The sequence below is a fragment of the Pyxicephalus adspersus genome, chromosome 9, assembly GCF_032062135.1.
Source record: "Pyxicephalus adspersus chromosome 9, UCB_Pads_2.0, whole genome shotgun sequence".
Lineage (NCBI taxonomy): Eukaryota > Metazoa > Chordata > Amphibia > Anura > Pyxicephalidae > Pyxicephalus > Pyxicephalus adspersus.
In genome coordinates, this window is record NC_092866.1 from 50304970 (window position 1) to 50320240 (window position 15271).

Consider the following 15271-nt stretch of genomic DNA (forward strand, 5'->3'; position numbering starts at 1 on the left):
GGCTGTTGTAGTGGCTTGCAGTTTATTTTACTGCAATTTGAGCTTCCAGAACTTAATAATGTCCCTTTTTATCTCTTACAAAGAACCAATAAAACTGCTAGAGAAGTTGGTCTGCAAGGAAAGGATAGGTAAATCATGTTCTAGTCTAGGGTTTCACCATTTCTGAGTGGTTAGTTTACTATGCAATGTATTTGACAGAGATGAGGGCACATTTTCTTATATTTAATGAAAACCATTGTAAAAGCCTCCCAGTTTTAGCGCAAAGAACCTCATTTTTTCTAGCCTAGATGCAGGGAGCTGGACCCTCACCAAGTGGTCAAAAATGGGTAAACTTTACAGCTATAACAACTAATTGTGCGACTTATGTACGCATTAAGTGTAGTGTTTTACAGAGTGGGGGTTCCTGGTACTAAGAGGTGAATAAAAGGTCGGGTTCTTAAGAGGTGCACTGTTATATAGGGTGTTTCCTAATGTTAAGAAAGGGGAGTATAGGTTGGAGGTAGGGAACAAAATATGCTGTACTACATAAATGGGGTGAACATGAGATGCGGATCAGTACATGGTACATAATGAGAAGTACTTGGGGTGCAATAAAAGGTACATAGGGGCAGTACAGGGTAGTTAGTGTATAGTACAAGATACCTGGCTTGCTCTTCATCTGCTCGGCTATATTTCTCAGGGCTGGCCATTTCACCAATAAAATATTTACAGACTACTTTGAAATTGTAATGCCCAACTTTGACACAATCAGACAAAACAATTCTTGCACCTTCTGTTTCTTTTTCTTGGGAAACGTGTTTGTTCAGGGTCCTCCCCACAGCACTGATCACCAGCTGGTCTTACCACACTTCCATAGTTCCATCTTTTGGAAGAATACTACTTATTTTTTCCTAATGCTTTGACGCCGCAAAATTAGGTCCCAGGGCCGCCTGTTTGACAGCCCCGCCATCATTTATTTTCTAAAATTTATAGTTATATAATTTTCTATTATTTTATATATATATATTAATTAATTAACTATTTATTACTATTAATTTACTAATTAATAGTAATAGTATTAATTTATTAATAAATTACTATTTATTTACTATTAATTAACTATTATTATATATTTTTTATTGTGTAAATATTTTAAATTGCAGTATTTATGTTAGAGTGCATTTCCAGTTTACCTGGCACAAAAAAATACTCACCTTCACCCCTTGCTTCCTGCTGGCTTACTGTTTCATGGTTTAGCACCATTCCCTTTTGATGATTATGTTTTGGGGATAGACATACCCCTGGGGTGGTGCACCATGATGTCTGCCTCTGCTTACAGAAGAATGATGCACACAAGCATGCTCACCACCAATACAGCAACAACCTTCCCCAGCAAGAGCAGAAAATATGGAGTGCAATTACTTTTCCTCTCTCTTAACAACTGTTGAGATAAGAAATAAGCCACACAGAGAGTACTTTGTTTGCAATAAGTCTGCCGACTCTTAACTCTTGCATTATTAGCAGTGCCAGTAACCAGAAATCGTTCTGATGCACTACAAAGCAGAAAACAGATGCTGTATTTCATATTACCATATACAACTGATTCTATGTATATATACAACATGATTGCATATTGTACATAGAAAAGCTTCTAACACAACACCACGGATTTTTACATCAGGTTGATCTCTTTTACAAATGTATCTAAACAAAATGACAAGTCTACATACCCTCTTTCAGAAAAAGGGGGAAAAGAGGCAGCATAAATACAACACTATTCATGGTGTATGCTCCCTCCTACTTAGTAAATCACTGTCAGTGGAAACACCCCAGTTTACCCTTTACACATTGGTACATGTCATATGTTTGCTTTGTATTACTTGCTTGGTTAAATTTCATTAGCTTTTGTATCTTATGATTTTACTGCATCATTCTAGGAATGCTTATGTTTTATAGACATACTGGTTGATCTGTACAGAATAGAAGGCACTGTGTGCACAGAACCTACTGGACAGCACCTTATCCTTATTGTAAATGAAGGTCATAAATAAAATAGCACACTTAAAAAAGGATCACTTAATAGCCCATCTAACTTGTTCTCATACTTACCTTTACATTACTGCCTTGCCAACCTGTTTCCCTGAAGACACCATACGTAAAAATCCTTGTCTAAGTTCCGGCTCAGTCTGTTTTGGAGCTAACAGTGAGCTAAGGATCTCACCAACATGTGGAAGTACCAGGTATTTTGGGGCTCTGGTTGGATGGGCAAATGACAAGTTTATGCTGAATTCAAGGTAAAAAAACAAAAACAAATGTGTTCATCCCTTTGTTTTACCTCTTTAAGATGAGCAATGTCTTCATTTTTTTGAACAATTTCAGCTTTCAGTTTTTTTATGTTCTGAGTTGCTGCCTGTGCTGTAAAGCAAGATCTTTTTATTAGTGAGTAGACTCTATATCAATATACATTTATTCACTGTTTGTCTTTTACTGGGCCTGATTTAATAAAGCATTTTAGGGCTGGAAAGGATACACCTTCATTAGTGAACCTGGGTGATCCAGCAAACCAGGAAAGGATCTGGTCCAGGATTGAAAACATTTCCTAGCAAATAGCAAATGACTTTTAAGAAATCTGTTCCGAGGGTATTTTAACAGATCAGATGCCTTGAGCACCTTGGTTAAGAAAAAGTGCACAAAACCTAAAAATATACAAATTACAACAACCTTTTTTTATTTAAACTTAAGCCAATTAGCTCAAAAAACTCCATAGGTATATTTTACACAAAATGGTGGGCAAAGCAGTAAAGAGAGGAAAGAGGATGAAAAAAGAGGAGGGAAATGGGGAAAACCCATTGTGAATGTTCAGTATCACAAGCGCTCAATCGCAAGCATTAACAGTGATATCAGCAATTTTTTTCTTTTTTTAACAATTGCAGGAAGTCATGTCACCTGATCTCATGCCTGTGCAGTTAGAAGGACCCAGAAAAAAAGAAGATGGTCGCACCTGCTCCTCCATCAGCACCAGCGCAAGACTCGCAGGGCTCAGTTTGTGGAGCGGTCGAGGGATTTTGACCAGTAAGATAAGTGGTATTGTTTTCATGAAAGTTACGCATTAAACTGTTGCATCAAGGTCTGCAATATATTACAGAAAATAGAAATGGAACTTTCAGTAAATCCCTTATACAACTTAGGTTAGCGCTAAGGTCCTCCAAGACTAATCTTGTTAATTTCGTGTAAACACTGGGCTATAGTTGAGGGATACATAACTTTATTTTTGGTCATTTTGGAGATTAGTGGATTAGAGATGTTCAGAGGAGCCTGAAAGCTCCTTTTTAATACATACTGCCTAGGCATTTTGTCATGTGATTTCTATTTCCTAATGAGATGGTTAGATTTTTCAATTACCATTGATCATGTGGCATATTTTTTATGATTTTAGTCTTGTAACTAAAACGGAGGAAGTCTGGAAAAGCATTTGCTCCAGCAAAAGTATTTTCAGCCCTTTAAAATGTCAGCATTAATTTCAGGCTAGCACAGTTTATAGGTTCTTCTCCTGTTTTTTTACTCTGACTTAATTTTTTTTGGAAGAATTTAAGAATTTGCCTACTCTGATTTAATTTTTCATTTTAAGATGTAGCAGGTCAGATAAAGCCCACCTCATTTCCTGCCTGATATACTACATCATCTAGATCCTATCTATCCACCCTAACTGTCACATATTCACCCCTTTTGTTATTTACATTTCATACCTTTCAATCATGGCGACGCAGCATCACATGTGGGCAATACTAAAGCTTCCTGTTTTTATGACCCTCTCACGAGCCATGATCTGCCTGCATTGCAAACACATTGTGATGACATCACTTTATTTGCAATTAAAAATGTATTAAAATCTGAAATGTTTTATTGATATAAAACGTTGATGAGCGATGGAAAGGAGGAATCAGAGAAGGCACAATATTACATAGTTACATAGTAGGTCAGGTTGAAAAAAGTCCATCAAGTTCAACCACTAGGGAAATAAGCATATCCCAGATATAAAACACTATAAGACATAGTTGGTCCAGAGTAAGGTAAAAAAGAAAACCTAGTACAATTTACTGCAACAGGGGGGAAAATCCTTCTTCACAACATTAACAGATTAAATTTAGCTTTAATTGATTTCTTTCAATCCCTGTATGACTGTTAATTTATGGGTACAGATCTGTTTAAAGCCATTTAGCCCTGTGAATGATCTGCCACCATGACAATTTTTTAAAGGTATTCTGTCAAATTTACAAGAAACCACTGGTGTTTGAACTTCCCGTGTCCACCAAAATAGAGAGCTTTACCCTTTAAAAGTTTTGGTAAATACTATGTTATTTCTTATAAAGTTTATATGTTTTTAAACTTGGTACATAAATTTCAAACCACTGGGAATTCTCTAAAGGGAAAGCACAGAACAATTGTTTACTTAATGATACACCTGTCTGAATGCTTGTACAGAGTGTTACAATGCTTACATGTGTAATTCTCATCCCTTTTACATTATAATACTTTTGTCATAAAGGTACTAAGAGGTAATCTTTAAACATGTAACCACATTTAACTTATACTTTAAATAAGTTCATTCTTAAATATAATTACCATTCTGTTCAAGCTCTTCACGCACCTCGTTTACCATAACTATTTGCTGTGTTACATTTTCTAAACATTTTTCACATTCACCAAGCTGTTTCATGTGGTCTTTTTTTGCTAATATGTGCAGCTGCAACTTTTGCTCCTGTTTGTGAAAAACATATGTGATCATAATAGGATTAAGTAACATTCTTCCTTTAGTATTAGATTAAGTTAAGCACTTCCTTTAGTATTGCACTATATTAAAATAGCATTTAACCTGACATTCACCCAAAATGGCATTAGGACAACTCCACTTGATATTTATACTGGAACTTCAAGAAGAAAAAGCCAGCAAAGTCTGACAGAAATCCATATCCCCATACTTGTGGCAACCAAAAAAAGAACTACCGGTACTAAGTACTTTACAAAATTTAATTAGGGTGTCAACCATCCTTTAAGACCCTTTCATCACTAGATGCCATCTATTTTTTATTTGGACTGTGCCCATTATACTGACTTTACTACTGATAATACTGAAATCTTATTATATTATTATATTATATTTTTATCTATACATTTTTATATTATTTATAAAAAAAGTTATAACGTTTTAACCTGAATTCTACAGACCACGGTCAGTTCTGATCTGTAAAAAAAATTTGGTGGATCTGAGCTATACTTGTACTATACACTAAAATAAGGTTGAGACTTGCCTAACATGTCATCTTGGATTGGGCACTCTGTCAAGGTGTTTGGGGGAAACTGACTTCTGATGGACTGCTCTGTTGAGAATCACCAAAATTTACCTTTCACTAAAATGTTTGAATTTGTTAGTTACAACCTTCATAGCACCTTTGGTTCAGCCTTCTACCGGCTTTAGAACTTTTTTTTAGAAATTTTTAAATTTGATTTTATTGCGGCATCTATAAAAAGCATCCATTTACTGTAAACCCTCCTTCTTGTATTGAATATGTTTGTTTTTTAGTAATACCATATTTTAAACTATGAAATGCAGCAAATAAATAAGAAAAACAAACAACAGATAAAATGTAATCATTTCCATGGGCCTGATTTGTTAAAATTCTCCAAGGCTGGAGAGAATACAGTTTCATCAGTGAAGCTGGGTGATCCAGCAAACCTGGAATGGATTTCTTCAAAGTCATTTGCTTTTTGCTAGCAAATGTTTTAAATCCTGGACCGGATCCATTTGAGGTTTGCAAGAAAATCCAGCTTCACTGATGAAACTGTATCCTCTCCAGCCTTGGAGAGCTTTAATAAATCAGACCCACAATGTCTAAAAACAATGTACAACCATATAGGATGGAATCTTAGGGTACTCTGATAAACTTTATACATGCAATCTAATAATTTATATAGCAAAGTATATATAATGTATATATAATATCTGTAACTGTTGCCTAATTTAAAAAAAAACTGCATAAAGTGTCTCCCACACCTTTAAAAAAAGACATATAAAATAAAACAAAAGTTGTCGTTTCATAGTTTTAGAAAAACAGATTTATTAACTTTACACCTAAATGAAACTGAACTGGTAAAACTACTAGTTCTCCCTCACTGATGCATGACCTCTTATTGCACAACTTTGTTTTATTTGATGTCCCTAGATTGAAAAATTATACTGTGACTGGATGTAATTAGCCCCGATGGATAGCTTGTTAAATGCCATTCACAAATTTCTATTATTATTCTATTAAATAAAAAATACTTTATTTTTCTCATGAGCAGGCTTTTTTTTTGTTTAAAAGTATTATATGTGCATATATAATAAGATCAGTAATAAAAGGGGACTATAATCAAAAGGAATGGGTAACATAACATGAGCAGAGTTGAATATACAATGCTCATTTTTCATGTTTTATAAGGTATGAAATTAAACACAGTGCAATAAATGGAATATCATAATAAGCAAAGAAACAACAACTATTTTAAAATCATTTCCGACTCTAAAGCTGAGATTGCCCTAAGCCACTTCTCATTGACATGTTTTAATTACATAATAAAATTGGCAATAGAATACTTACAGCAATTACAACATCTAGAAAATGAGCTGTCCTCGTATTATTATGACTCTCACTATACTTATCTCAAGGTGTCTGTGCTCAGAAAGTTTTATTTTATGATATACAGTAATCATGGGAGGGAAAAAATGCACAGCTAAACTTACAGAAGTCTTTATGTGAATGCATCCAGGTAAAAACAAGACAAAGACACAAACGAAAACACATTTTGTGCAAATGGATTAATGAAAATGCATTAGCTATAACCAGGACTTGCCTTTATTTTATTGGAGTCTTGTGCAAAGTTTTAGTTTGGAGCATATCACAGTAAGAGCTTGTTCACACAGATGATGGGATCCAAGCAACACATTTCAAACCCAGTCAAAGGTCTGAAGAAATTGTCTGGGTGCAGTAGGGAGCTTAAAATGTCATAGAGCTGTGGAGTCCAGAATCCCAAAGGAAGATATACAGGGTCTAAACTAATGTCAGATAGAAAAGGCCAGACTGGTCTGTGGGGATAAAAGCCTGCAAATTCCATTTTCCGTTTGGCTGAGATTTGAAAACCGGAATCCTCCAAGCCCAGTTAAAACCTCAGGTTGCCAATTACGGGGAAGAAGGGAGAGAGGGAGGCAAAATCATGGGTAAAGCCATAGTTTTAGCAAAAGGAGAAATAGTAGTGCTTATTGTCAGATGTGAAAAGAAGCTAGTATGGTATTACCGCACAATAGAATGGCATGCAGAGGAATGTCAATAAATGTCTGCTCAATCTAAACCCATTGCTGCCACTTGGCAGGTCGAAACTAATTTATAATTCTTCTCAAATAAAAAGCAGCATAGTAGAAGATGTATCTGGGGCGCCAACACCACTATGTCTCTTAGAAAGATGCAAATAACTGAAAAGTAGCTTACAACATTTTCAAGATCAAATAAAGTGGAAAAAAAAAGATTTTAGTAGTATGAACAAAAACCGTGAGGGAATTTGGATTCACACTCGGGATTACTGCTAGGGGGGTTAAAGCTCTCCAAGAATGGCGAAAGTACACTTTATCGGTAAAGCTGGGTGAACCAGCAAACCTGAAATGGATCTGATCCAGGATTAAAAACATTTACTAACAAATAGCAAATGACTTTAAGAAAAACATTCCAGGTTTTCTGTACCAACCAAGTTCACTGATGAAAGTCTATCCTCTCCAGCCTTGGGGAGCTTTAATAAATATGACCCAGTGTCAGAACTCTGGAGATTTTGTGGAGAGATGGATGGAGATTGTCTACCCTGATTATTATTTTAATATTTTTGACCTGGGATAAGAACACATATATATCTGGATTTGTTCCAATCCGATGAATGAGCAGTTCTAAAGTTAGAATAAAAATTAAGGGAGAGGACATATTTACCAAGTGCTGTTTATTATTAAAAAAGGGTTTCTGATTAAACCCTATTAACCTTAATGCTAGTGGACAGAAATGAGTATAGAGTCAAGATTCGAGCTAACATATTTTCTCCCACACCAATATTATTTAGGTTTTGTGAAATTCCAAGTGGACTCAATCAATTGTTTTCTGTTCATGAGTTAAAAGAAGCATCATTGAGAGATTACTACACTGGGCCACATGAATAGGAGTAATTCAGATTATTTCAACTGTTTATTGTTGGCCTTAAAATATGTGTATGATTAGCTCAATATAAATAACTAAATCAGGACAGTATAACATTTTATAACCCTCTTTTCTTTTCACAGATGGGCAGTCATATCTAAGCAATACATATACAGGTGGTTATATTGCTTCACCACTATGTCTATAACTAAACTTTTGACTGCACTTACACTTTAAGGGAATGTTAATTCACAATGGCGTTATTGAAACGGCAAAATACAGGAATAGTTAATGCACAGTGGTAGTAGTGTTCTTGAAAAGGCAAATAGTATGAAGTGTCAATGCACATTGGCTGTGATGCTCTTGAAAAGGTGACTAGCATGTTTCAACAGGAATTAAAACACTGAAAAACCAGATTATAGAATGTTCTTGTTTGTCCAAGCTGACTTGCTCATACACAAATTAACTGACATACTAAGAATTATCTGTCTTATAAAGTGGGTTTGCTTTTAGGATTATGGGAAGGGTCTGTGCATGAGGTATTCTTCATTGCTGTATTTTCCTGTAATATTTCCTATCTGAGACAAGACCTTGTGTTAGATCTAACAGAACACTAACAGTTATGTGTAAGTAATTGATATTTATTGAAGCGAGTATGACCCAATTAACATTTACAGAACTGAAGAAGACCAGAAATCCTAGACAATTGTACATATTTAGATTAAAGCTTATGGAGACATTTACATTTTATAGGCCAGTTTACATTGAGGTTCATGATCAAATGCATGCTGCTAGTGATTAAACAAAAGCACCATTATTGACTAGTATATTCAAAACTAAAATCTTTTCCTGATAGACTGGCCTCAAGAAATATGCTTGCAGAAAATATGGATTATTGTTACTTCCAGAGTTTGGGTATGTAATAGTTGAATTGGAACATCTGTAAAGGTTTAGGGACACAACAATGAGCTTAAGACAGCACAGCATATTTACAGACAAGCCAAATGTATTATTTTCAGAGTATGTATTATCAGGCAGCTTAGAATCCTTGACAGAACCTCTATGGTATGAGTAGGACAGACACACCTCTTCCCATAAGGCTGTGTTTGGTATGTGTGCCATTTTGTCAACCAGGATCATAGCTATGGATGGAGCATTAACATACTTCAGAGAGTTGGCACTCCAGTGGTGCTTTAGTAAGGTAGGGTGTTACAGTAGAGGAATGAAATTGAACTTAAACTCAGAAATTTCACTTTACATAAAAGGGTAGACAGTCCGATCAATGGCAAACATGATGTTGCATGTTCTTGGAGACAGATACAATATCAGGTTCTAATGATGAGGAGTTCAAATAAAGAATAAATAAACAAATAATTTATAAATAAAAATTAAATTATTAAATACCCATTATTAGAACAGGTTCAAAGCATTTTTTTCCTTGGAATGGGACTTTGTGCAATAATATACTTAATGACAAGAAAAATACTAATTTTGTATAAATAAAATGTTTCTTTTAAAAGATTCACTTTGATCATGATCAAATTAATCCAATTCATATGATAATTTACCTATTTATTTAAATGTATGTTCATCGTGATTCATTATCCCAAGATCAAAGGCCCCCGGAGTTAGCACTCTGTCCTTTGCAGCGCTGGGTCCCAGGTTAGAATCTCGGCCAGGACACTATCTGCATGGAATTTGCAGGTTCGCCCCATATCTGTGCGGGTTCCTCCATGTACTTCGGTTTCCTCCCACATTCCAAAAACATGCAGTTAAGTTAATTGGCTTCCCCTAAAAAATTGACCTTAGACTACATTAATGATATATGACTATGGTAGAGGGATTAGATTGTGAGCCCCTTTGAGGGACAGTTAGTGACATGACTATCGACTTTGTACAGTGCTGCGTAATATGATGGCGCTATATAAATACTGTGTAGTAATAATAATTTATCAGATGATTATTATATGATTAGTAACTAATCATAAATATATGATAAGGTATTAATCATCTGATAAATTATGCATCATTAGTTGATATACCTTACTTTTAAACTTACTTTACTTATTTTGTTTCTGGCTCTGTTACTGCTTTTGCATCTAGTCCTATGTCCCAAGTGTAAGCACCTGGGAACACGTGGGACACGGGACTCCTATCAGTGAGGGACTTTCTCCAGTCCCGTGCTGATGGCTCCGCCCCCACCAGGAACACTCTTGAAGGGAAATCCCTCTTCTCCACAATGCATACGGAGATGAGGAAGTGTCCGCTTACCCTGGCAGCGGAAGTTTTAATTTGTTAATTAGGAGTGCATAGCCTCCCTGGATACCTATGTCACCCATCCTGGGAGGGTCTTGGTTGCTCCTGAGGCATGCGCAGAAGGAGCCCTTTTGTCAAAAGAAAAAAAATTGCCGGTCTTACGCGTGCGCAGTAAGATTGGGAACTTTTTTTTCAAGTTATGTCACCGGATCTCTGGCCTGGGTCGGGTGATGTAGGATTAAGAACCCAGAAGATGAGTAGAGAATGGCGCCGCCCTGAAGACGGATGCCGGGACTATGCGGGACCAGATGGAGGACACCTCCAGATAGATCAGACTGCCCTGCGGGATTAAAAGTAAGTGTATTTTTGTTGTAATGGGGATTTTAGAGTTTAGTTCCTCTTTTACCTGCCGAGCGGTAACCCCCAGTGTGACTCGGGGTGAAAAAAAAGATGCTGAGAGCGGTAACCCTGAGTCCCACTCGTGGTAGCTAATCCAATGTAAAACAATAGTAAATCGAGCCTTACCTGATCCGCCGGCGTCCTTCTCCACAATTCCCATCTTCTAGCTTCCTCCAGCTGGCGTCCTCTGTATCTGATGAGTCACTGGGGAGTTCCCGGTGACATCGGTGCGTGCGTTCCATTCGTGAGGTGGCAAGAACTTCAAATCTAGTTGTATTGCTTTCAATACAAAATGAGTGAGGAAGTAATGGCATTTAAATAAAATGGTTGCTGATAAGGTACAAATTTATAACAAGTACAAAATACCTGTATTAAATGCAATGCATTGGATTTATATGTGTAAAAGCAGTACTTTGTCTTTCAAAGAGTATAATATTTATTTATTTATTTTTTAATTAAAAAGTTAGTTAAAAAACATTTAAAAAATGTATTTACTTTATTATTTTGACATGATTTTGTGTTTTAAACTTTATATTACTATTATATTATACTGTAAAACAAATTTTCATGAAAAACAATACCACTTTTAGACATATAAATCCGGACAGAAATGAACCACCTAGGAGGTTAATGGTGCTTGCAATTCAAATGAAGCATAGCATCATGTTTTACAGCACTAGAGGTTTACATAAAAATATTAAATTGTAAACTTCAAAAAACAGCAAGTGAACCAAAAGCAGAGGGTAAATCTAACTAATTTGTAGGCTCCTACTCGTCTTTAAATACTGCAAATGAAGGAAGAATCGTTTCCATTTCTTTAGATCAGGAGTTCACAAAGCCCGTTCCCAAGTGCCATGAGCTGCACAAATGTTTGGTATTTCTCTAATAGAAAGCAATGAATTATTTACTTATTCTTTAGAAAAAGTCATAAAATGACCCTGATAACAAATGCTTGTCTGTATGTGGCCCTCAAGGACTGGATTTGAGACTAAGCTTCAGACTCTGTTTTTCATACCTGCTCCCCACTGTCAAAAACGTATATTGAGCCTGATTTATTAAAGCTCTCCAAGGCTGGAGAGAACAGACTTTTATCAGTGAAGCTGGGTGATCCAGCAAACCTAGTATGGATATTGTCCAGGATTCAAAACATTTGCATAGCAAATGACTTTGCAGAAATCTATTCCAGGTTTTCTGGATCACCCAGCTTCATCGATGAAAGTCTATCCTTTAACCCCCTAGCGGTATTCTGAGTCACAACCGGGGTCGATTTTACCTGCAAATAGTGGTAATCCCAAGTCACACTCGGGGTAGCTTTAACCTAAAAAATACCTCACTGCGCAATGCAGAGACGAGATCTCCAGGGTTTCACAGTGACGTTGGTGCATGCGTCGGTGCAGGCGGGAGCATTGGCAGGAAATTCAAATAATTTTGTATTGGATTCAATACAAAATACCTGTATTGAATCCAATAAAAAAAAATTTCAAAATATTGGACATATTTCGGTGAGATGTGCCTAAGGATTATAGCCTACAATGTAAAATTAATGTCAATGCAAAAAATGTAACGCTTTTTGCATGGAAATTTGGACAGAAATAGAATGCTAGGGGGGTTAATAAGAGAGCTTTAATAATACAGGCCCAATGAGTCAATACATTTGCATTACTTTTCTAATAGATGCAATGGCTGCAGAGTCTAGCAAAAGTGGTAGTGCAGGTCCCATTGCCAACTGTGCATTCTTTTCCGGTGCATTTGCAGGATCCTGCATTATTGCAGCTTTTCATGCTGTACATACAACTGATGTAAATGAAGGCTGTGAACACAAGAAAATGTATGGGTATTTGCAGCCTCAGAACAAGGCTATGCATCTGTAAAAAGATGCTTCTTATGTGGAAAAGCTTTGGATGTCCACAATCTGTAAACATTATGTGAAGATTTGGCGGGCACATTGGTCTGGAATTATTAACACATAAGATATGTTTATCTTCTATCGGTTGTTGATGTTTAACTTGCATTCGGGTCAAAGGACACGTTATTCAATTTCACCATATTCTGTGTGAAACCAGCCTTGCGTTAAAGATGATTTTCAGCCCAAATGTCAGGGTACTTAAAGCTAAATCAGACATTTATTTTTTAGCCGGTTAATTAAAATCCCCTTTTGTAATAGTCTGACAATATTATCGTTTTTCTTGCCAGCCGAGCAGAAGAATTTCACAGCTTTTATTCAATCAAGCTTGGCGGTGTGTCCACAGTGAGGCTTTCCATATCCGTCATAAGCACTAAAGAGCGGAACTGCATCAGGATTTTCACAGGGAGCTTTGTTTTCATTCAATTATTTTAGTTGCAAGACTTTTATATGATACTAATAAATTGAGAATGCACACAAATATTTTCTATGCAGTCACTACTTGCATATACTTCCAGTGAAAAATATGTGCATTATTTGAGAAATTCAGATCCAAAAAACCCTTTTCTAATTTAAGCTGAACCATCAACATCCCTAGATAATTATAGCCATAAACCTAATATTATCCCTTAACAATAGCAATATAATACTTCTGTGGGTAAGGGTCAAAATATATTCAACTCAGTATATATAACTAAGCACTTTTGTACCAAAATACTATGGTAACAATTCAAGCTGTGGGGGATATTTTACATGTGTTTGGTATTTTGTCTAACAATCATTTTCTCATTGAAATAAATCTCTTCACAAATATTGCATAGGCATAGGTAGAAATCATATTTTTTTCAGATAAAAAAGGTAAAGCAGAATTAAAGCTCCATTAAAGCATGTTAAAAATGTTTAAAAAAAGCTGAGCTGCACATGTTTTATCTGTCTTCCCCAACTTCCCCTGCACTTGCTGTAAATGAACTCAACTTTGTTCAGAAAGTTATTCCATGACCTCCCTTCTGCTCCTGTGACAGTGTTTGGGTCTGGCCGCTTAGGTGCTGAGCACTGAATTGTGTGAGGCAGAGACAGGATCATGAAAGAGTGGATCAGAATAAGAAGGAATGGGTGTCTGCTACTAAGCTGTGGTGCCATTTTTTTTTGATTCAAGTACAAAGACACCTTGATATATAAAAAGTGTTCTGGAAACTTGTTATAAATTTGTACCTTATCAACAACCATTTTTTTTAAATGCCATTACTTCCTCACTTATAACCTCATCACACACACGGCTCCAAGACTTTTCTAGAGCTGCCCCAACTCTCTGGAATGGTCTTCCTTGTCCCATTTAGCTTGCTTCCACTTTCTGCTCATTTAAAAAAGCACTCACAACTAATTTTTTCAAACTTGTCTACCCATCTTCTGTCTTTTAAAACCGTCACTACTTCCCACAACTACATATCTGCCCTCCTATTGTGTGTTACCGCCCCCACCTCCTAGATTGTAAGTTCTTCAGGGCAGAGTCCTCTCCTCCTGTGTCACTGTCTGTATTTTTCTCTCATTTGCAACCCCTATTTATCTTACAGCACTGCGTAATATGTTGGCGCTGTATAAATCCTGTTTACTAATAATAATTACCAAGTGGGGTAGCTTATGAATGATTTGGTTTCCATAAACAAAAATACAAACTTGAAAAGTATATATTTTACTTTTTAACAATGTCATTATCAGCTTAAATAATATAGCAATCACTTCTTCTCACATTTTTACCCCAATCATGTACTAGTTAGTTAGTCAGACCTTCATTCCTCCTGACTCACATACAATGAAATCATAATCTAAAATCTTGCAGACATCAGGGTAGTGAAGGTTTTAGATTTATGGATATCTTTTTCCAGAAATGATTACATTGGGTGAGGTCTTTTTCTCTACACTTTTTGATCATTAATGGTTTCCAGGAAAGTAATTAAGTAGTAAGATAAAAAAACATGGCTGAGCAATTGAATGTGATCGTGTTATTAAGCAGTAACATATTTTGATATGTTACAGTTGCTTCAAGCATTTGTTTTGGAATGAATAAGGCAAGCATATTACCAAAAAATTAGGTTAAAAATGTGAGCATCAACATTGTGAACTACAATCACATGATCTGCAAAACTGAGCAACTGGCCAACTTAATACTCCACTATGGTTGATGCTGTGAGCTTTAATTAGTAGGCTGGCATCTAGTATTAGAAACATGGATACTGAAACCAGAAAAAAAAGGTTCAGCCTGGGGCATAATTTCATGTAGTATTTTTATGCTACCTTATATATTTGATTTGTAATTACTAGTAATTTGCACTTACCTCTAAGTTCAAAATTGTCTATTGTATTTAAATCATTTATAACATTGTTATTAAGTTGGAAAGTTATTTTGTGGAAATCAATATACCTGTATTTGTGTATTTGTGAGGTAAAGGTGTAACATAAAAACAGCATTGTATATAACCTTAAAAATAGATTTAGAAAATAACCATCAGTTGCATTGTGTTACTTA

General features: G+C 35.8%; 1 protein-coding gene across 1 annotated transcript in view; it reads right to left on the reverse strand.

Moving 5' to 3' along the window:
- Positions 1–11086, reverse strand: part of CCDC73 (coiled-coil domain containing 73) — a 34434-nt gene extending 23348 nt beyond the window's left edge. Inside the window, exons 1-4 of the mRNA XM_072421538.1 lie at positions 10971–11086; positions 5520–5577; positions 4603–4738; positions 2315–2394 (exon numbers count right to left, since the gene is read on the reverse strand). Coding sequence (XP_072277639.1) covers positions 2315–2394; positions 4603–4738; positions 5520–5577; positions 10971–11086 — 390 coding nt within the window. The remainder of the gene's footprint in view (positions 1–2314; positions 2395–4602; positions 4739–5519; positions 5578–10970) is intronic.
- Positions 11087–15271: the final 4185 nt, after the last annotated feature.